We start from the raw sequence: 22167 nt of genomic DNA, 5'->3' as shown, positions 1-22167 counted from the left end.
CCTTCGATGGCAAGTCGAGTGACCGACGTCCATGTACCTTTAACATGTACTTGTATCGCCCAACGAGTTTGAAATCCAACACGTCTCTTAACACTCAATTCAAGATAACTATGAAGGCACATACACTCGTTGAGTAAGTCAAAGGTAAGTATACATTGTGATAGCGTCAGACACTAGATTCGAAAGCAAAAAGCAAAGCATGACGGGATAAACATTAAAAACTTCCTCCCAAGATCGTCTACTTCGCATTCTCCCTGGACATGAAATAGCTTGGGAAGATGCCCATCAGCTCTTCGAGGTACCAGTAATTCCCGGAAAGCTCATCCAGAGGGCCTTTGCCTTTTTTTCCGCGTTTTGCGTTAGACTTCTTCGGCACTTCATTATCTGCTTCCACCTCCTCGCGCACGATCTGCACCCATAGCCCCCCAAGCCCCATCCCGAGGCTCAGCGTATCGAGTACTGCGGGCTCTATGACCAGGACTATATCATCTTCATACGGATTGTGCGGCTTGCCGGAACCGCTGCCTTCAACCTCGCCGTCGGGCATGACCACTACACCGCGGGAGGTCTTGCGAATGGATGGCTTCGGAATATCGTTCTCCTCCCTCCCCCACGGGCCCATGACAACGCGCGCGAACCTCCGCTCTAACTCATCCTCCACCATTTCCGCTGCGTTAGCCTTGATCTTTGCCTTATCCTTCGGGGGTAGGTGGATCGCTTTGATGCGGCGCGTGGAGGACTCCACGATCCCTGTGCTGTGCGTCAGTGGGAAAGAGGTGGGACCCAGGAGAGACGTGAGCGAGGGCGGCGGGGAAAGCCAAGAGGGCTCAGTCACTTCGGGTGCAAATGAGAGTGGGGCGGAGTCCGCACCCCATTCGTCATTGTCATCCGCAGGGCCCCATTTACCGCCATCGCCAATGGCACCCCAGGTGTCAGAACCTACGGAACCCCAGCCTTCGGTGTCGCCCGTGGCACCCCACCCGCCGGCAATGGTGTCTGTTGTATCTGCAGACAAGATGTCGGGTGGTGCGGTGGTAATAGGGGCGGCGGTGTTGGCATTAGCGACGGGGGCAGTGGTGCGTATGTTAGTAACCTGGATCTCCATGTCAACATTGTCTTCGATGGCATCTTTGAGTGCCGTTTCCTCCGTATCTGGGAGAACAATCTCCATTTCTGCACCATGCTGATCGATTACAGTGATAGTCGCATCGACTGAAAATGGAATATTAACATCGATAAGCCATCACGTACGAATAGCTGATAATACCTGGAGCAGGCGGATCGTCTGCCCTTTGGTGATCGTCAAAGGACCATTCAATCCCGCCTTTCCGGCCAAAGCACTCCTTGCAGCCATCGCTGAACACATCGGGTAACGCCTGCCCAATCTTGTATGTCAAGGGCAGCTCCTTCTTCGCGAGTTCCACAATATCAAGGGCACTGCGGATGCCACGTTCATGAGAGGCTTTTGGGAGAACGCGGTTCCGCAGGACAAAGTTCAAAAAGAAGCTGATGAGGTGTGGTGCGTTAACGAGGTTCCTCTCCGACCTATGCAATACTCCAATGAAAAGCACGTCGAGAATTATTATTGAGAGACAGACCAGATAAGGCCTTGTTCACGCATGTGAGACGATAGGAAAATTGTCACCGATTTCTCCGGGTCGTTCAAGAACACGATCAGCTTCTCCTCGCGTTGTTCCTCCAGATCAGATTTGCGTGCCTGCAAAGTACCTTCGTCGTCATCATGATCGTCCAATTCAGCAGAGTAAGTTGAGCCAGCGGGATCCCTTGAGGGAGGAACTGATCCAGAGGTGTCCTCCTCGTTGATCTGGATATTAGAAGGACCGTCGTCATCATCGTCGTCATCGTCATCTGCCTCTCCGTCTTTGCTCGGTTTACGATAGACATTTGGATTGACAAGGAGTCCGACGTACAGACGAAACTATGAGAAACCGTGAGGTTGGTGCAAGCGCAAAGATGAAAATAATTACTTGGTCCCAGAGCTGGCTGACCCCAGATGTGATCGGCGGCCAAGTGCGATTGACTCGAAAGTCGTTCGCGGCATGAAAGAGGCGATCCACATGAGACATATTTCTAGCAGGCTGATCAGCAACAATTCACCGTATCGTGAATCTCACGATGGGATAATAAACGACCTACGAATCGAACTTGCCCTTCGTGACACGCAGATCTTCACCTTCCTCCCACTCTTCGTACCACGGGACCTTCCTTGCAGGCGTACCTTCTACAGCGGCAGTCTTCTTCTTGCGTTTCCTCTTGCGCGTGTTGCTCTTGCACTCGTCAGTTGAATGCTTTACGCGCAACTCAACGGTGGGTATCCCTAGGCCATCGCGCTCCATATCTTCCTCGTTCGGGCTGCCAACAACTTCAGCGAATAGCTGTATCCCGCGCGCCCTAAAATCCTTGAAAGGGATGAGTGTCACGCCTGGTGGAGGTTTCGGGAAAGGCGGAAAGTTAATGAACGGCAATTCCTGGGTCGCTGTCGTTTCCGACGCAGAGGGCTCAGCAATCTTTGGAGGCATTTTGATGAACGTTGTGGTAGACAATCAAGATGGGATCGATAACTAGGATATAAGACCTTTTCGGTGCTCGTTCAGATATAGCCTGCCGAAGCATCCGAACCCTGGTGAGTATATCCTCCATAACAAATTGAAAAACATGCTCTTTCCAAATCTAGACCACGCTACTGAGTCATTGCTTGTTACTTACATCGACAATGGTACAGTGAAGTGTTGTACAGTGCGATTCTATAATGGAATTCGTAAAAAAACATAAGACTAAGCCATACAACAGTCCGCTAACACCACAATGGATCCTACCGCACCTCCTTCGGCGGTATCCATTCTGGTATATTCCCCCATTCAAATTTATCTGCCGCGAAGGCGGCCTTTACATCTACTGGTAATATGTCCATGTAGTTTCGCGGCAAAAGTGCAGCATATCTGTCAGGTTTGGTCTGAACTTTAGATCGTGAAAACACAGGTGCTGATGCAGATGGCTTCGAAGCATCGGTTGGGGTTGTTGCCATTGGAGTTGCGAAAGCAGTAGCAACCACAGGAGCAGGAACGCCAAAGGATGGAACTCCGGCGCCTGTGCTACCGAACGCAGACGTCGTTGGCGCTGCTCCGAAGACGGACTGGGATGTTGTGGAGGACCCGCCGATTGGGCTTGGTGCAGATGGTGTAGAGCCAAAGGCACTTTGTGAGGGTGTCGCGGAATTAAAGGCACTTTGTACCTGTGCTGGTGCAGCAAATGCACCTTGCGTTGGGGCAGGGGCGGGGGTTCCAAATGACGGCTGTCCAAACGCCAATGCTTGCGTTGGTGCTGACGCAAACCCAGATGACTGAGGTGCAAAGGCAGAAAACCCGCCACTGGTCCCAGTGCTAGCACCGGTGCTCCCAAATGCCGACGATGGAGCCCCAAATGCGCCTGTGGAAGGTGCCGAAGAGCCAAATGCACCTGACCCAGGTTTAATTAATGATGATTGTCCGAAAGCCGAGATTGGCTGAGCGGTTAAACCGAATGCAGAGGGCTGCCCAAAAGCAGAACTTGGCTGCTGCCCAAATGCTGATGTCGTCTGAACAGGCTGCTCGAACGCAGAACTTGGCTGTTGCGGCTGCCCAAATGCAGACGCTGACTGTTGTGGTTGCGCGAACGCAGATGTTGGTTGTTGTGGCTGCCCAAACGTTGACGTAGTCTGTGCTGGTTGTCCAAACGCAGACGTCGTTTGTGCAGGTTGTCCAAATGCAGATGTCGCTGCGGACGTGCCAAACCCTGTCTGACCAAACGCAGGCTGACCAAATGCAGATTTTCCAAAGGCACTGGAAGTTGCGCCAGACACCGATGGTTGAGGGCCAGAACCAAATGCTGGCCCGCTACCAAACGCTGAACGCCCGCTGAAAGCAGAAACAGGACCGAGTGCACTCGGCCCAGGTGAAGCTACTTCCTTGCTCAATTTGAAAGCAGCGTCATACAACTGTGGAACGTTGCTCCTGGCGCTGTTGTACGCCTGGTCTGAGGCAGCTATCTTGTCTGACTCATATTTCATCTATAGATAGCTTGATCAGCCAAGAAAGAAAGATATTCTTCCCTATTCAGCTACGCACATATTCGTTGATAGTCCCTGCCTTCAGCGCAGTCACTGCCTTCACGCGAAGTTCCTCAAGCGACTCATCCAGTCCAGCGATAACCACTGGTTCATATTTCGCAGCGCCATAGGATGATAGTGGCCATAAAGGCTTATCTTGAAGAGCGGTGACGTCTCTTGCCATTGATTCAATGCTACAAAGCATGGTGTTAACAGATTGGACCGTATGTCGATCTTCCTGCGTCATACATCCCGAATAACTTACGTATATGGAACTACCATGTCTCTCGAATTATTATTGGTCCAACTTTGATCTAATCATTGTATGTGAGAACATGAAAGAAAAGCCCGGGGAAAGTCGAGACAACGTACTCCCAAAACCACCCTGTTGTGCTCTGTCCGCTGGATGCTCGTTGCGACATCTATCGCCGTACTTGCACGCGCCACGTAGATAGTACGTGCAAACTGTCTGACATCACGACTGTTAATGCTGCCTCAAGTTCTCAGAGTGGTAGCGCACCATGGGATACGGATTGGTCGGAACGAAGCAGGGGAATTGCAACCAAATCGAGCTTGTTTGTGCAATCCGTATGTTTACAGATTATGTAATGGCCTTAGAATTCAATAAGGACAAACAACAGTTGTGACTGCTGGTAACTCTACCAGATAGTATGAAAGAGCATCGCAACGTTGATCTTATCTCTTAAACACAGCGGCAGTTTGGAAGAAAGAGTGCTGATCCAAATGGTAGGTCATATTGCAGGGCTCTCTCGAAGCATACTGTATAATTACAATTCGAAACAACGTCCCGTCGTACAATGATGCGCGATATGGTAGTTGCTGAGGGAATTTCACTAGCACTTGACATAATTCGATGGACCGAAGTATGTACAGTTATCTAACCCCCAACAATACTTCATGGAACAAAACATTACAGAACCAAGCCCTTTTGTCGGGAATCACGTTTGGATTTGAATTCGTACCATAGGTAAAACATAATCTCAGGTGACGCAGCCCATTTCAGTGGGGTTTGAGTTTCTGCTCACGGCAGTGTGATTGATGCCATGTGATATGATCACTGGATGGATCTTACAATTGTTAGGCGTTGGGATCGATGGAACCAGTAAGACACGCCGACACAGTTCGATTGTTCTTTGAGACGCTGTGAGTAAAAAGTTTATTTAAATATTGGTGCGCCTACAGAGCACAACGGTACCACCATATCAATCCCACCACCCCCACGTCCTACCCAAAACAAACACAGCTCCAAGACCCGTCAACCAAGAGACACTAAGTACGGCCGTCGATTCAGCTTTGCGTGCATCCACATTTCCGTGTTCATTTGTGACCGCAGTCTCGTAGTAGCCAGTAGAGGTCCGACTGTACGGTGCAGGTTTTTCCGCCAACTGCAGTGGCTCCAGAAGAATACCAGGATTCCCAGAGATGAATAGCAAAACTGCAGCTGCGATATATGGATGCCCGATTGCTGGAAGCGTTTAAGCCGTTCAAGAAATGTTGTCAACAAGAGGCGAATGACCTACACCAGGTGTTGACTCCTGTCAGAGTATGCGAAACACAAGAGAGGGCAATACTCAAACTAGAATCCGAAGTACTCAAAAAATTTCTAGCAGTGCCCCGTAATTCGTTAGTGTCCGAGAGAACAACGCCAGATTTTTTGGAAGAGCCCCAGATTATAGCGCCCCATAATTTAGAAGGGCCCCAGAGAATGATCCTCCACAAGCTGAAAGCGCCCGAGGGAATGACACCCAACAATTTGGAGGCGCCCGAGAGAATATTGTCCCGCAATTTGGAAGCGCCCGAGAGAATAGTCCCCCATACTCTGATCCAGTGGAAGCCGAATAGGTCTAGGTTTCCGTTAGATCATCTGCGAAGAAATCAGATCCCTGTTGACGTACATGATTTCATCTTTATGAGCCGCCGCACCATCTCCTGGTATTGCTGAAACATTGGCATATCAGAGCTCCAGTAGCGATACATGGAAACCTGATGACTAGAAAATGTGCATCAAATCCATCAGTCAAGGCATAATAATCGAGAGGTGAATAACATACACCAATTGTTTAGCCTCTGTCAGAGCATTAGACGTATGAGAGAGGATATCGCCCGATACTTTCGGCCAGTTTATGTTTGGCAGGTGTATATCTTTCTTAGACACAGCTTGATTGCTGAAAAGAGTGTGAACTACATTAACAAGAGGCATGCATAGGACTCAAGAGGCGAAGAACCTTAGTTGTTTGACCTCCGCTAGAGCATCAGACGCGCGGGAGAGAACAGCACCCGACAGTTTCGACCACTCAGGCAAGTTTACATCGGGCGGGGACATAGCCTGATTGCTGAAACACGTTGAGCTACCATCAGCAAAGGCCATGCCAACGCATACTCATAGGGCCAATAACCTCATTTGTTTGACCTCTGCCAGAGCATGAGAAGCACCGGAAAGAACGGTACCCGACAATTTCGACCAGTCGAGCAGGTCTACATCTTCCTTGGGCATGATTGAGCCTGTATGCGTGAAAGGTTAATACCACAAGCTTTCTGCGATTATCAACACTACGAGACCTGGACCATCAATTGTTGTACTCCCACGAAACCAAATCCAAACTTGTCAGACTCACTCTTTTCACAGAGTTATATGACATTCTAATTTGCTGCATACGTTGAGGCATACGCCATATACATAGCTTACATGCAGCTCGAGGGCGACAACAAGCGGGAAGAGGTTCACCAATTCAGAGTCAGCAGCCCGCGTAAGAGCACGACCGACTCCGCGCATATAGTTAGCTAAGCGCTCATTACAAATTTACTCTCTCGTCGACTCAACACTTCCGGCACTCAACAGTACGGCGGGTCATGCACAATCCTACGAGGAAGCGTACATTTTACTGAGTACACGTCGCTTAGTTTTATCGATATGGTTCCATGCTATTTCATGTTCCTGTCACTGACTTCCACTCCCTCCAGATCAACATACACATTATCAACATTGTCCAGCAACCCCATCAATTCCACCACCCCCACGTCCTGCCCAAGACAAACACAGCCCCAATAGCCGACAGCCAGGAGACACCAATCGCAAGCATCGACCCTACTTCAAGATTTCTATTCTCGTCATCGTCATCGTTCGCTGATCTCAGCACTTCCAAGTCATCGTAATATTCAGTGGCCCCGTATGACTGGAGTCTCGCAAAGGTAGAGTCTTGTGGCACGTAGTCACCATATATTTGGGACTGGTACTGAGATGCCAATGAATCTGTCATATTCACGTTTAGGGTCACGAGACACCTGTAGTTGATTGGTTGGGATGTACCTTTCGCTACGCCACGTCCCCTGAAACCGAAAATATACAAGGTGAACCTCCCCAGGAGCTTGAAGGGCCAGAGGATCAACCGAAGCGGGAGGAGACAGATATAAAGTGTTGTTTTTCCTGTGAGCCATAGTGGCGTAAGTAAGATGTCAGGATTGGAAGATATGCATATCAAAGCTCCAGCTGCGACGTATGGATGCCTGATTGCTGGAGAATGTTTAGTATAAACAACGTCGTGAAGAAGAAACAAATAACATACACCAGTTATTGACCTCTGTCAGAGCATAAATTGAAGAGGCGAGAATAGTGTCCCGCAATTTGGGCCAGTCAATGTCGGGCAGGTCTAGTAGAACTTGTTGGGACATGGCTGTGTGCGTGTACGTTTAAAGGACAAGGCCCCAACTGGACAAATTTGTTTATAAAGGCAGCAATAGATAGTAAGCGCCGAGTGTCCTGGCTAACTTAGCGCCTAAAGTTTTGCCCCATGGATCACGTTTCCATGAATCAACCCCGCGTTGTCATTCTCTGGACAAGGGTCATGTATATACGTAGTATCATTGGCTCTTCGACCCGGTCACTCCTAGTTTCCTGGTTCGGATGTTCGTCGCGTAAGTAACACGGTCTGGCAGGCGTTGTGAGAGCTACTGATGGGAATATAGATAAACGTTCTTCAAAATGACTGGTTAGTTTGAGGCGTTCACTCACTCTCGTAATGGGCGTAGCTTCTTCATAGAACGCTATGTGGCATAGGAGCTTACGATGGCACACATATATACCTAGCAGGCAAGTGAGGATTTTCTTGCCCATCACAGCATTTATCCGAACAATTTCGGTGGCGCACGATCTGGTGTACGAAGACCTTCAGAACGTTATTACGCCGAGCGAAGGAGCACGAGTGCCTGATTCTTAGAAAATTAAGTCCATCAGCAAAAGGTGTAAACAAGAACCGAATCACCTGTAAACACCCGTCTAGGCCCTGTGACTGTCAGAGTACGAGAAAACAGCGCCTGACAATTTCTATTAGACCTAGATATCCCTGGGATGTGGCTGCAGGCTTGTATGGAGGATCGAAAGCACAGCCCTAGCACTCCTCTGTACTTTAAGCATCAGTCACGAGCAACTGGCACCAGTGTCCATCAAGTTCCCATAAAATTAACCCAAAATTCGTCATTCTTTTGAGAATAATTACAGGCATACCTCAACAAGATGGTCTCATTTGATACAATACGATACCAGTCGGCTCATTGGAGCCACCACCCCCACTCCCGGCCCAAGACAATGGCAACTCCAACATACGACAACAAGGAAATAAGCGTCGATGGGACTATCCACATGGTGGCCCCAACTGATTGAAGATGCGCAAATCCAGAGCCTCGTGGCACAGTACCACCGTAGTAGTTGGACTGATATTGGGATGCAAATGAACCTGAAGGCGTGTTTAGTTAACAAGTGGAAACCGTTGTTTTTGTGTACCTTGCGCTACTCCTTGACTCCTGAAGCCAAAACACCAGACAATGAGCTGTACCGGGAGAAGACACAAGAACACCGCAATTGTTCCCGTTAGCTGCAATAATGTCAAGAAGACTCCAATATTTGCGATTGCAGAGATGAATATCAGGGCTCCGGCCGCCGCGTATGGGTGTATGATCGCTGTAAAATATGTATCAGTATCATGTCATATATCGTGATCAAGAGCTGGATGACACTTACACCAGTCATTGGCTTCTGTCAAAGCGAACAAAATACTGGATAGAATAGTGCCCCACAATTCGACCCTAGAAAGTATGCATCAAGCGCTCCCATCAATAAAGACATAAGATGGAGTAGCAAAAGCCATACAACAGACGTCCGGCCTGTCCCAGAGCATTGAGAATGTCGGCCCATACTTTGGACCAGTCTATGTCTTTCTGGGACGCAGCCTCATTGCTATGTATCGAACCGCGTCAGCGAGGGCGCAATAATTAAGAGGTGGATAACATACGCGCGTTGTTTGGCCTCTGTCAGAGCATAAGACGCTTGGGAGAAAACACTGCCTGCTAACTTTGACCAGTCGGACATTATGATAATTGGAGGCATGAATGGCAATACGTGGTACCACAGGCTTTGTGATAGTATGGACGAAACGACCGGTGTGGGTTATAACCAACCGACTCAAACGTGCACCAATTCAGCTCCCACGAATCCAACCTGTCCTCAGTCGTTTGACAAACCGCATCTGTCGGAAGCATCTGCCACCTTAAAGTTTGCTGTGTGCCTCGAGGTCACACAGGTTTACCCATATATAATACAGCATGCATGCAACTCGAGGTCGAGAAGCCAGAAGCTTGGCCAAAAGCAGGAATGAGCTAAATATTTATATCAGATTGGCAGCCGCATGTCACATTCGAAGACATCTTCTGGAAAGTCAAATTAGCTAGTCAAGCCTCCATATGGCCTCGATCGCAGGGGTAAGGAGAATGTGAGTATTAGGTAAATGAGGATCGAATCAATTCAGAGTCAGCATCCTATGGGCCATGCAAGGACCGCGACGTACTCCGCGTGTTACGATCTCTATGTTGGCCGGTCACAAATTCACACTAGTACTGTTACGAAGCCCTCGCCAAGCGCGACCACTCCCGACCCAAGATAATCACAGCTCCAGTATATGACAACAATGAGATAAGCGTCGGGGTGGCTGTCGGCATAGCCCCATATGATTGGAGTTTCGCAAACCCAGAGCCTCGTGGCACATTACCACCGTAGCAATGGGACTGATATTGGGATGCAAACGAACCTGTTATGGCGTGTTTAGTTAGCAAATGGAAAGCGACGTGTTTGTCACCTTTTTCTACTCCTCGACTCCTGAAGCCAAAACACCAGATAATCAACCGCGCCGGGAGAAAACACAAGAACATTGTAGTTGTTCCCGTGAGCTGCAGTAGTGTCAGAAGCATCGCAGGATTTTCAAACGCAGAGATGAGTAGCAAGGCTCCAGCTGATTGATATGGATGCCTGATTGCTGAAAAGTATTTATCAATCCAATAAAATCGTGATTAAGAGCTGAACGACACCTACACAAGTTATTGACCTCTGTCAAAGCGAACATACCGCTGGAGACAATACTGCCCCACAATTTGGTCCAGTAGTTACGTAACATGGCTAGATTTCCGTTAGATCGTCTGCGGCAAACTTAGATCCGTTTTAATTTACTAGAAATTACATCAACCAAGGGGCGTAGTTTCTCTTGTAATTGCTGGGACACAATCGCCACAGCAGAGCGCCAGTTGCGGTACATGAATACTTGATTGCTAGAGTGCATAAAGCCCATCAACGGAGGCATGATAATCAAGCAGCGAATAGCATACACCAATTGTCTTGCTGTTGCCAGCGCACTAGAAGCATGAGAGAGAATGTTGCCCAATACTTTAGACCAGTTAATGTGTGTCAGGTCCAGATCTTTTTGTGACACGGTCTGATCACTGAGATGGGCGTATCGAGCTACATCAGCAAGGGCATAGAAATCAAGGAACGGAATGCATACACCAGTTGTTTGGCATCTGTCAGAGCATCAGACGCACGGGACATAACATTGGCTGACAATTTGGGCCAGTCAACGTTTTGTAGGTCTATATCTCTCTGAGACGCGGCCTGATTGCTGCATGTTGAACCGCGTCAGCAAAGGTGTAGTGATTACGAGGCAGAGAACATACACCAGTTGTCTGGCCTCTGTCAGAGCACCAGACGTACGGGAGAGAACATTGCTCGATACTTTAGACCAGTCGATGTTTTTAGGGTCTAGATCTTCCTGAGAAATGGCTTGACTGCTGAGATATGTGTACACATTGTATCGCATCAGCAAAAGGCTAAGAATCAAGGAGCGAATAACCCACACTCGTTGTTTAGCCTCTGTCAAAGCATCAGACGCTTGGGATAAAACACTGCTCGCCAATTTCGACCAGTCGGACATGGTTGTAGGTGTGAAAGGTCGACTTGAACACCAGAGGTTTCGTGATAGGCCGCGTGCGCACGAACGACTGTGAGCGCTCATCGGCTCGGACGTCCATCAATCGAGCTCCCACGAAATCCAACCCAAGCGTGTTGTTAATCATTTGACTTGAAGCCATCTTCAACATGTGGAACCCGAAATTTTGCTGCATACATCGGATGCCACACAATCACCAGCATCATATTGTGAGGTCGAGAAGCTGGAAATTTGGCCACGAGTATAAATGAACCATCAGTCCCATCCTGTCGGCGATGGATATCATGTAGTACACGTCACGGAAGATATGGCATCTGGAAAGTCAAGCCGTCAAGCCTCTATGTGATTCTATACCACATGACTAGCTGGGAAGTTGAGCATGGCGCGGACTAATTTAGAGTCAGCAGTCCGCGTCGCACTAAGGGTCCCGGCAGACTCCGCGCAGCTTCCGCGAGTCGCGTGTTACAGACTCTAATTCCGAGCCACGATCACATACTCGTGCTAGTATTGTTTTCAACACGACAATGCTAAGCTTAAGCAGTATGACGGGGCTATGCAAGTCGACAGCGAATTCACGGGATCACGCGTCGTTCTACTGAGTAGACGAATATGCCTCATACTTATAATGATAAGTTGCATCAATTAATGAGTATAGCATCACAAGTATTCCATGTTGCTGACACTGACTCAACTCCCTCTATCGAACACCCACAATACCGCCCACAGCATCAATACCACCATCCCCAAGCCCCCACGAACCAACCCAGAACCCTGTCATTCATTTGACCATGGTGGCATGCATACCTCAACAAGATGATCCCATTTCAATAGCTTCCATTCGATACAAAACGATACCAGTCCCCTGATTGGATCCACCACTCCCGGCCCAAGATAATCACAGCTCCAGTATATGACAACAATGAGACAAGCGCCGAGATAACTGTCGGCATGGTGGCCCCATATGATTGGAGTTCCGCGAATCTAGAACCTCGTGGCACATTACCGCCGTAGCGACGGGACTGATATTGCGATGCAAATGAACCTATTATGGTATGTTCAGTTAGCAAGTAGAATGCGCTTGTGGTTGTGTACCTTTTTCTACTCCCTGACTCCTGAAGCCAAAACACCAGTTAATCAACCGCACCGGGAGAAAACACAAGAGCATTGTAGTCATTCCTGTCAGCTGCAATAATGCCAAAAGCATCGGAAGATCTTCAAACGCAGAGATGAATACCAAGGCTCCAGCTGATGTATATGGATGCACGATTGCTGAGAAGTAGTTATCAATCCAACAGCATCGCGGTCAAGAGCTGAGTGATACCTACACCACTTATTGACCTCCGTCAAAGCGAACAAAACGCTGGAGAGAATACTGCCCCACAATCTGGCCCGGCAGTTGTGTAATATGCCTAGATCTCCGTTAGATTGTCTGCGGTGAAGTTAGACACGTCTTAATTTACTGGAAAATACATCGAGCAAGGGGCGTAGTTTCTTCTGTAATTGCTGTGATATAATTGCCATAGCAGAGCGCCAGTTGTGGTATATGAATACCTGAGTGCTAGAATGCATATAGCCCATCAACGAAGGTACGATAATCAAGCAGCGAATAACATACACCAGTTGTCTTGCTGTCGCCAGCACACTAGAAGCATGAGAGAGAATGTTGCCCAATACTTTAGACCAGTCAATGCTTGTCAGGTACAGATATTTCTGTGACACGATCTGATCGCTGAGATGGGCGTATCGAGCTACATCAGCAAGGGCATAGAAATCAAGGAACGGAATACATACACCAGTTGTTTGGCATCTGTCAGAGCATCGGACGCACGGGACATAATATTGGCTGACAATTTGGACCAGTCAACATTTTGTAGGTCTGTATATCTCTGAGATGCGACTTGATTGCTGCGTGTTGAACCGCGTCAGTAAAGGTGCAGTAATTACGAGCCAGAGAACACACACGAGCTGTCTGGCCTCTGTCAGAGCATCAGACGCACGGGAGAGAACATTGCTCGACACTTTAGACCAACCAACATTTTGTAGGTCCATATATCTCTGAGATGCGGCTTGATTGCTGCGTGTTGAACCGCGTCAGCAAAGGTGTAGTAATTACGAGGCAGAGAACATACACGAACTGTCTGGCCTCTGTCAGGGCATCGGACGCACGGGACATGACATTGGCTGACAATTTGGACCAGTCAACGTTCTGTAGGCCTATATCGCTCTGAGATGCGGCTTGATTGCTTCGTGTTGAACTGCATCAGCAAAGGTGTAGTAATTACAAGGCAGAGAACATACATGAGCTGTCTGGCCTCTGTCAGAGCATCGGACGCACGGGACATAATATTGGCTGACAATTTGGACCAGTCAACGTTTTGTAGGTCTATATCCCTCTGAGACGCGGCTTGATTGCTGCATGTTGATCCACGTCAACAAAGGTGTGGTAATTACGAGGCAGAGAACATACACCAGTTGTCTGGCCTCTGTCAGAGCATCAGACGCACGGGAGAGAACATTACCTGATACTTTAGACCATTCGATGTTCTGTGAGTCTAGATTTTCCTGAGCAATGACTCCATTGCTGGGTATTTGTATACATTGTACCGCATCAGCAAAAGGCTAGGATTCAAGGAGCAAATAGCCCACACTCGTTGTTTAGCCTCTGTCAAAGCATCGGACGCTTGGGAGAAAACACTGCTAGCCAATTCCGACCAATCGGACATTGCTGTAGGTGTGAAATGTCAACTAGAATACCAGAGGTTTTGTGATAAACACGACTGTAAGCGCTCATCGGCTCAGACGATCAATCCAGCTCCCACGAAATCCAACCCAAACCTATCGTTAATCGTCTGATAAGCCATGCGGTACCGGAATTTTTGCTGCGTGCGCCGATGTCATAGTCACCGGCATGTATATTGTATACTGGCAGCTCGAGGTCGAGAAGCTGGAAGCTTGGCCACGAGCACAAATGAACCAACAGTCCCATCCTATCGGCAGCTGGGTATTATGTGGTTCACGTTACGGAAGCCTTGAATGTATCTGGAAAGACTCTCTGGTGCAGGTCCGCGATTGACGTAAGCTTACTAAGGACCGCGGCAGACTCCGCGCAGCTTCCGCGACAGTCTCTAACTCCAAGTCACGATCACACACCCATATGTAGACGAATACTTATGAGTTGCACTAATGAGTATGGTATTCCATATTGCTGACACTAGTACTGACTCAACTCCCTCCATCGAACACCCACAATACCGCCCATAGCATCAATACCACCATCCCCACGCCCTACCCAAGACAAACCAAACTCCAATACTCGTTATGAAAGACACAGGAGCCGCAAACATCGATCCTGTTTCATCTCCCTCCTCATGGTCATCAGTAGCCCCATGCGTCACAGCCTGGAATTTTGAAAAGGTAGACTGCGGTGGTACATAGCCACCATAACGACGGGATTGGTATCGGGCTGCGTATGAACCTTTCATGGCGTGATGAGACAAGTCCTGTAGTCACTACTGCTGTGATTGAAGGCACACCTTTTGCTACACCCTCTCTCCTAAAACCGAAAATATACAGGATAAACCTAGTCAAGAGTTTGAATGGCCAAAGGATCAATCGAAATGGGAAGAAGCATGTATAACGCGCAAGCCGCAGTGGTGTCAGAAGGAGCTCGGGATTTCCAGAGATGCACGATAGAGCTCCAGTTGCGATATATGGATGTCTGATTGCTAGCGAAGAGTGCATAGTTTTTTTTTCAACGATGAGTCATGTGCATGAACAGTGAAGAAGTGAAAACTTACACCAATTGTTGAGCTCTGTCACAGCATCGCAAATGAGACAGGTACTTGCGTCCCACAATATCGACGAGTCGAAGTCAGCCAGGTCTAGGTCTTGCTGGGACATGGCTGTATGCAGTCAAAACCATCCACAAAATTAAAGAAGTTCGGTTTTGTAGGCACCAGGGCATGATAACTTTAAATAAGCGCCGGGCGCCAATGCCATCAAGTTTGTATGACACCAACTGCGTTATTCGCTTGACATATCATGCTACTACCCCCCAACGTAGATTTTACTTATACATCAAGGCTACACATTCGCTCATGCAGTTCAGTTAATGATGACACAACATCTACCTGTCAAAAATTGGAAGCTTGGGTGCCAAAATGCAGACGTACGTTAGATCTGACAGCTAGAAAGTCAGTTCCACGACGGGGACGACGGGGAAGATAAAATACACGAGTATGAACAAAGACAACAATCGACGCCTTGGAAGTTTTGTTGGTAGGTGGGAATGCGTAAAAGGCGTCCGCGTCATGTGGCATCTGCATCGGTAGTGCTGGCGAGTTGAGATCATGTTTCTGTGTCACAGACCACTGAAACATGTCGCAACTCGCAAGCGCCAAATGCCAGGTGTGGGTAACTGCCTGGACATATTTGTATGCGCACTGATCGAGAATATCCATGTGATGTGACACTCATGAGAACGCCAGGGATGGGCAACATAACATACCAGCAGGGGAAGGCTCTGATAACGCTCAGTCAACATGTTCCCAAATCTCACCCAGCTGGGATGGCGTAGCGACGTGGCAAGGCAAAGGGTTACATTGATGCGTTTGTAGATCGTCGCACTACAAGCAATGTGCCTAGAGAAGCGGGGGCTCTGAACAATATTACCGGAAGGTGTGAGCCGAAGGGGGCTGCTTTCGACGCTTCCAAGGGTACAAGCTCTGCTAGCCAGGCAGAGATGGTGGACTGCACGATAGGGCGTCCGCGTAGCACGCAATGGTGTATACATCGAGCGCTGGTGAGCTAGGCTGTGAGGAGTATTGCCGCACAACTTCACACCAGCGTCAGAACGCACAACCAGCCTGATATTTTAAAGTACCAAAATTTTAGTGGGCATCGACAGGCAGAGTGACATCAAATCAGAAAAATACCACTTGAGCGCACAGAAGGAGTGAAAGAGAGCCATTGAATAGGGCGCACCGTGATCATGGGTAGACGAGATATTGACTGACCCCATAGTAACGCTATGACAACAGATCTCGCCCGTCTGTAGGCCTTGGACGTTAAACTTCATCTGGGCACAAAGACAAGAGGGAAAGAACTTTGCATTGGGGTATTTATAAGCCGGTGTATGAACAGGGAAGCCATTCTGGTCTCGATTCAACCTTTCATGATGAAAGCTGAAGGACGGATATAAGAAGTCGACGAGATGCTTGCACCACAAAGAAATTCTTCCAAGACGCTCCCAACTTAGCACAGAACGATGTGATCACAGTGCAGGTACAGGATCCGGCTTCGTGCAAGGAACATTAATAGAGTGCTTCAGCATTGTGCAAATGAGCAAGCAGAGACACGGTATGTTCAACGTCGCGAAACTCACAACTTGGAAGGGATCAAAAGATAGCTTTAATTGTGCTTGTCGTTGTTTGGCACACACTGGCATAAGTCTCCCGGATTACGACTATGTCAAACGTCATTCTACGATATTCAAGATCTCGATTTGCCATGCTGCAGCTCTAGCTTGTACTCGGGTCTTCTGTATGATGCAATCGCAGCCCTTGGATACGGGGCATATCCTGTCTCCAGGACGGACAGAATCTGATGACTTCGCTCTGGCCCGGGATGACGCACACAAACGAACGCGAATAGAAGCCAACTTTGTTCTATACATATTGACGACTGAGCACATTAATCTGCAGAAATCATACCACCTTTGACATCCAGATGCTGACGTTCGTCGTTCCTCCATCATTTCTTTGATCTTGATTGTAATGGTGGTGATGCGCGTCGCATCTTGCTTACCATGTTCTTGTACCCATCCTCCTCAATCCATGCCCAACTTCCGCAACAATCTTGCATCTCTGCTGGCTCCCAAACTCGCCATCTATCACATACAAAAATATGTGTATCCCCTTACACGTTCATTCCCTTTGCGGTATGTGCGTAGATTTGCCTCAGCACTGTAAGTTTTTTCTTCCGAGGTCCCTCGTCCGTCCTGCTCTCCATTGGAAATGCATACCTCATCGAGGTTATCGGATGAAGTTTCACTCCAACACCTCAGAACTCCAACAAGGACGAATATCAAGGCAGAAATCAGTTGTGCAAGGCCTTAGTAAACCTTACGATGTGGGACAGGCAGAGTACAGGAAGAAGATCATCGGACATCAATATCTCGCATGGAATACAAGTTAGAATACACATATGATGATCGGACTTATCTCAGACTGAAACGTCAAGACAGACGCGCGAGACGATGTCCAGAAATGATTTCAAGAGAAAGTAAAGAGATTCGGAAACATAGGATAAACATATTCAAGTAGGCCAGTATACTATGGCACAAGCACCGAGGGCTATTTGTGATACGACTACCGTCAAGGTACAAATGAAAACTACTCGAGGATCTCTATGTTTCAAACCATATATGTAAGTAACTATCCACTGCGAGCGCACCATCTCCCTAGAAAGCGTAGAGCGCGTTTCGATCTTACTTGAGAGCTGAGTGAAGTGCAGTTGATGATCATACATGGGGAGACATTACTGAAATACTCACCAGTGAACCAAGCACGTAAGCCGGCCTTCATATCATCATCAGTCTTATCCATGATTGACAGATAAGATTCGACTGGCCGCTCCAATACTACCTGCTCGAAAGAGTGCATGACACTGTTGTCGGTTCGCGGTATTCCACAAGGACTTGAGGTCCCAGTCAAAGAGCTGCGGAAAATACAGCAGTTGAGCACAAATTATTTTGTTTCGACTGATGTCGTATCTGCGTACCGCGACAAATTCGTCATACATCAAATGAATTGGCGATTTGTAAAAGAAAGTGCTAGCATTGACGGCGGCAGTGAAGTGTTCAACAGCTTCGTTGTAGCGCGCACCATTAAAGGCAATGTTTCCAAGTTGGACGCGTAGGTTGGCCTGGTGTACGAAGGATAAAGACATCAATGATAGCACATGAACCTGATGTGATAGAACGCATGGTACTCACTTCCACAACACGACAAGCAACAAGATCGACATTGGGACACTGCGGCTAGCTCTCCAACTGCGAAGCATCGCCTCTTGATATTCATTTGCATTGAATAACGTAATGGCCTAAAAACTGCGATGAAGCACTGGAGCATGTTAGAAAGATATCGCCTGCCTTAACCAAGAAAAGGAAGTGATTGGTCTTTAAATCTCCCTTTGTAAACAGGGATGCGAGATCAAATGATATTCTTGCGGCCTAGAACCTGCTTTTTTCCGCAGAAGGCAATGCCCTTCGAGATGTGGCCTGCCAACGATGGCCGAATGGTGACAGACTAGGCCATCATCAAAGTTAGCTTTTGTAGGGAGGTCATGATGGGTGAGTCAGTCTCACCTGAATTGCATCTTTAAGCGCTTGGTCCCAGTCACGCTTTCGCACCATAAGAAATGCGCGATTGGCATACGCGGTGTGATCGTTGGGGTGAGCCTCAATATCTAGATTTAGCACCTTTTCAGCGGTAGGCCAGTCTCCGACTATGCACGCATTGCGGACAGTCGAGTTCATAGCGAGGACCTGCGTAAATCATGTTCGCATTGCTGTTATATGAATCAAAGGTGAGAACGTGCCTTGAAATCAGAGTAGGCTTGAGTCTTGGATAAAAAAGACGTTTAGATGATGAATAGGCGGGAAACTGAAAACAAAATTACCTGGTGCGTCGCCTGCTCTTTCATGAGGCCATCCCTTGTACCATCCTCTGGTAAAGCCGCGTCCTCGGGTGTTGGCCACTCTGAGATCTTTTTATCCACACCTCCACTGAGGATGCGCTTGTCATCCGCAGAGAACGTGACGCAGTTCACCTCCTTCGGAGTGCTTGAATATGGCAATGTTTCGTTGATCTGAGAGTCGCCAGAGACGGACACGATTGTCATGAGATGCGGAGGCAAGGAGAGTGCCGCTAGAGTTCACAGAAATGGCGTTGATATTCTTGGAATGGCCCCCCCAGGATCACCGACCTGCTGCCAGGTCGATGTATCCCACTCTCGTATGGTGGGATCAGGCCCACTGCCCCCGAGAGAAGCCGTGAGCCATCGGGCGTCCACGCGATTGAGTAGTTGAATCCTCCACTAGTCCTTGTCCTCAACTGACTGGGGAATGGAGATGTGGGATTGTGATTGTAGCTGTAACTGTGCATGCTACGGTAATTCTGGTAAATTTGGACATCGTGGTCTGTTGCAATCGCAAGAAGTGTTTCATGATAGCCATGCGGCGAATACCGAACGCAGCGGACATTTCCACCGCAACTGAGTGTACATTGCACCTGCCACGTTGATGTCCGCCATGGCTTCGTGGTGGTGTCAGATGATCCACTGGCCAGCGCCATGGAATCAGGAGAAAAGTCAAGCGAAAATATCCAGCCGTCGTGAGCCTTGATTGCTTCATTGAATGGTTCCCCGGTTTTTCCATGCCAGGTGATGAGCTCTCCGCTCTCATCACCGCTTGCTATCCATCTCCCATCTGACGATACCGCCAATGCCCGCACCCGACTGCGATGCCCCTTCATCTTCTTCAACACTACACCTGTTTTTAAGTCCCAGAGACGAAGCATCCCGTCATACGATCCTGTGACCATGCGTTCGTCGTGGAGGGCTGCGACCGCGACCACGCGATCCCCGTGATCTTCGAATGTTCGAATGGGTGTGATGTTTGGAATGAGGGCCGTCATTTTAGTGGAGCTGCAGCGCAGCTGAGGTGGATCTGGTGTGCGTGGGGATGGCGTCTTACTCGAAGTTACAGAGGTGCGTGTGATGGGGCATTTTAAACCTGCTTTTTAGTTTACCCTCTCACTAGACGCCCAAGATACGAGGCTTTTCATCATAAGTACCTTGCTTGATGATCTAAACGGATCAACTCATTCGTCCAAGTCGTGTCGCCGCAACCTTCCACATCAGTCAACGAGCCTGATCGTGGTTGTTTCAGGGGTCCACGCGGCAGATAGGAAGACGACATAAACGGTTCACCTGATTCACCTAATTGGCCATGCCCTCGAATTTTCACCAAGCCGACATCCAAAGATGTACCATTCCACCCGGCAACACGTTAAACCTGCTCCCTGGAACGTTCATAGCGGAGATCCTACGGTTGCGAGGCCTCCTTTAATCTCCTCTGGTTGTCAGCATTATGTGTATGTGATTTGCCATTAGCATCGAAGACAGTCGACAAAATCAATCGTTTCAAACTCGATCATCGAATAGGCATTTGCTATTCATCCAAAGTCAGCTATTAGTAGCTGAACCTTGGACTATTTTGGATTCGAGGTTTTGCAGCGGCAACTCGAAGACTTGTTGTTTCTCGGATTTCCGGTGGTTGAGGATGGCGATTAGTATGGCGATGACCCTGTAAGCCTGGTGGCTTACGTACACCTACACATATCAAGTAGGCCAGTGTATCATGACACGAGCACCAAGGGCTATTCGAGCGATACAACTACCGTCAAGGTGCAAATGGAAATTATTCGAGGATCTCTGTGTTTCAAACCATATAAGTAACCGTTTGCTGCGAACAAACTATCTCCATAAAAAGTGTAGAGCGCATTTCGATCTTACTTGAGAGCTGAATGAAGTTCAGTTGATGACTATAGACAGAGAGACACTACTGAAATACTTACCAGTGAGCCCAGTACGTAAACCGGCCTTCATATCATCATCAGTCTTATCCATGATAGACTGATACGATCTGATGGCTGCTCCAAAACTACCTGCTCGAAATAGTGCATAACACTGTTGCTGGTTCGCAGTGTACCACAAGGACTTGAGGTCCCAGCCGAAGAGCTGCAGAAAACATGCGGTTGAACATAAAAGAATTTTCGGTTGTATGATATCAGCGTACCGCGACAAATTCGTCGTACATCAAATGAATAGGCAATTTGTAAAAGAAAATGCTAGCATTGACGGCGGCAGTGAAGTGTTCAACAGCTTCATTATGGCGCGCGCCATTCAAGGCAATAGTTCCCAGTTGGATGCGTAGGTAGGCCTGGTGTACGAAGGTTAAGAGAAATCAATGACAGCACATGAACCTAGTGTGATCGAGCATATGGTACTCACTTCCACGATACGACAAGCAACAAGATCGACATTGGGACACGTAGCTAGCTCTCCGATGCGGAGTATTGCCTCTTGATGTTCATCTGCGTTGAATAACGCAATAGCCTAAAAACCGCAATGAAACACAGAGTATGTTAGAAAAATATTACGTGCCTTGATCAAGAAAAGGAAGTGATCGGTTTTTAAATCTCCATTTGTGAACATGGATGCGACATCAAATGATATCCTCGCGGCCAGAACCTGCTTTTTTCCGCAAAGGGCAATGCCCTTGGAGATATGGCCTGCCAACGATGGCTGAATGGTGACGGACTATCCCATCATCAAAGTTAACTTTTGCAAGGAGGTCGATCAGTCTCACCTGAAATGCATCTTGAAGCGCTTGATCCCAGTCACATTTTCGTGCCATAACAAATGCGCGATCTGCATAGGCGGTGTGATCGTTGGGGTGAGCCTCGATATCTAGATTTAGCACCTTTTCAGCGGTAGGCCAGTCCCCGACTATGCACGCATTGCGGACAGTCGAGTTCATAGCGAGGACCTGCGTAAATCATGTTCGCATTGTGTTATAAGAATCAAAGGTGAGAACGTGCCTTGAAATCAGAGTAGGCTTGAGTCTTGGGATAAAAAAGACGCTTAGATGATGAACAGGCGGGAAACTGAAAACAAAATTACCTGGTGCGTCACCTGCTCTTTCATGAGGCC

General features: G+C 48.2%; 8 protein-coding genes across 8 annotated transcripts; 1 reads left to right on the top strand and 7 right to left on the bottom strand.

Annotated features, from left to right (window-relative positions):
* Positions 1-238: 238 nt before the first annotated feature.
* On the bottom strand, positions 239-2540 carry BJ212DRAFT_1283278 (uncharacterized protein; the record flags this gene model as incomplete). Its single annotated transcript, XM_041331748.1, has 5 exons — positions 239-1212; positions 1268-1545; positions 1599-1939; positions 1989-2091; positions 2158-2540. The coding sequence occupies 5 exons, from the start codon at positions 2538-2540 to the stop codon at positions 239-241; spliced, it is 2079 nt and encodes a 692-aa protein (XP_041187348.1).
* Positions 2541-2833: 293 nt separating this feature from the next.
* BJ212DRAFT_1283294 (uncharacterized protein) lies at positions 2834-4571 on the bottom strand (the record flags this gene model as incomplete). The annotated part of the gene is made up of 3 exons (XM_041331750.1): positions 2834-4066; positions 4125-4365; positions 4474-4571. Coding segments are annotated over 3 exons (1572 nt in total), but the record flags the coding sequence as incomplete, so codon positions are not given.
* Positions 4572-5261: 690 nt separating this feature from the next.
* BJ212DRAFT_848347 (uncharacterized protein) lies at positions 5262-6116 on the top strand. The gene has a single exon (XM_041344197.1). It carries the CDS (start codon positions 5577-5579, stop codon positions 6066-6068), a length of 492 nt encoding a protein of 163 aa, XP_041187346.1. The 5' UTR covers positions 5262-5576; the 3' UTR covers positions 6069-6116.
* Positions 6117-6847: 731 nt separating this feature from the next.
* BJ212DRAFT_1390759 (uncharacterized protein) lies at positions 6848-8271 on the bottom strand. Its single transcript, XM_041337002.1, has 4 exons — positions 8090-8271; positions 7912-8010; positions 7690-7881; positions 6848-7637 (listed from the first exon to the last, which is right to left on the bottom strand). Exons 3-4 carry the CDS (start codon positions 7793-7795, stop codon positions 7126-7128), a joined length of 618 nt encoding a protein of 205 aa, XP_041187345.1. The 5' UTR covers positions 7796-7881; positions 7912-8010; positions 8090-8271; the 3' UTR covers positions 6848-7125.
* Positions 8272-8567: 296 nt separating this feature from the next.
* On the bottom strand, positions 8568-9760 carry BJ212DRAFT_848010 (uncharacterized protein). The gene is made up of 5 exons (XM_041344195.1): positions 9412-9760; positions 9270-9356; positions 9141-9205; positions 8904-9080; positions 8568-8856 (listed from the first exon to the last, which is right to left on the bottom strand). The coding sequence occupies exons 1-5, from the start codon at positions 9504-9506 to the stop codon at positions 8672-8674; spliced, it is 609 nt and encodes a 202-aa protein (XP_041187344.1). The 5' UTR covers positions 9507-9760; the 3' UTR covers positions 8568-8671.
* Positions 9761-10620, bottom strand: BJ212DRAFT_848117 (uncharacterized protein). The gene is made up of 3 exons (XM_041344196.1): positions 10485-10620; positions 10252-10428; positions 9761-10203 (listed from the first exon to the last, which is right to left on the bottom strand). The coding sequence occupies exons 1-3, from the start codon at positions 10564-10566 to the stop codon at positions 10016-10018; spliced, it is 447 nt and encodes a 148-aa protein (XP_041187343.1). The 5' UTR covers positions 10567-10620; the 3' UTR covers positions 9761-10015.
* On the bottom strand, positions 10161-11775 carry BJ212DRAFT_1390733 (uncharacterized protein). The gene is given in 9 exon segments (XM_041337001.1): positions 10161-10203; positions 10252-10428; positions 10485-10717; positions 10775-10888; positions 10951-11064; positions 11120-11230; positions 11300-11532; positions 11560-11573; positions 11584-11775. 5 exon segments carry the CDS (start codon positions 11455-11457, stop codon positions 10600-10602), a joined length of 615 nt encoding a protein of 204 aa, XP_041187342.1. The 5' UTR covers positions 11458-11532; positions 11560-11573; positions 11584-11775; the 3' UTR covers positions 10161-10203; positions 10252-10428; positions 10485-10599.
* A 235-nt stretch (positions 11776-12010) lies between these two features.
* BJ212DRAFT_1590707 (uncharacterized protein) lies at positions 12011-14456 on the bottom strand. Its single transcript, XM_041342494.1, has 12 exons — positions 14227-14456; positions 14038-14168; positions 13859-13972; positions 13690-13803; positions 13521-13634; positions 13352-13465; positions 13183-13296; positions 13007-13120; positions 12852-12949; positions 12717-12800; positions 12484-12660; positions 12011-12433 (listed from the first exon to the last, which is right to left on the bottom strand). The coding sequence occupies exons 2-12, from the start codon at positions 14112-14114 to the stop codon at positions 12216-12218; spliced, it is 1338 nt and encodes a 445-aa protein (XP_041187341.1). The 5' UTR covers positions 14115-14168; positions 14227-14456; the 3' UTR covers positions 12011-12215.
* Positions 14457-22167: the final 7711 nt, after the last annotated feature.

The sequence above is a fragment of the Suillus subaureus genome (assembly GCF_016647635.1).
Source record: "Suillus subaureus strain MN1 chromosome Unknown BJ212scaffold_51, whole genome shotgun sequence".
NCBI lineage: Eukaryota > Fungi > Basidiomycota > Agaricomycetes > Boletales > Suillaceae > Suillus > Suillus subaureus.
Note: the sequence above shows the minus strand (reverse complement) of the source record. Positions and strands in the feature narration are given on the sequence as shown.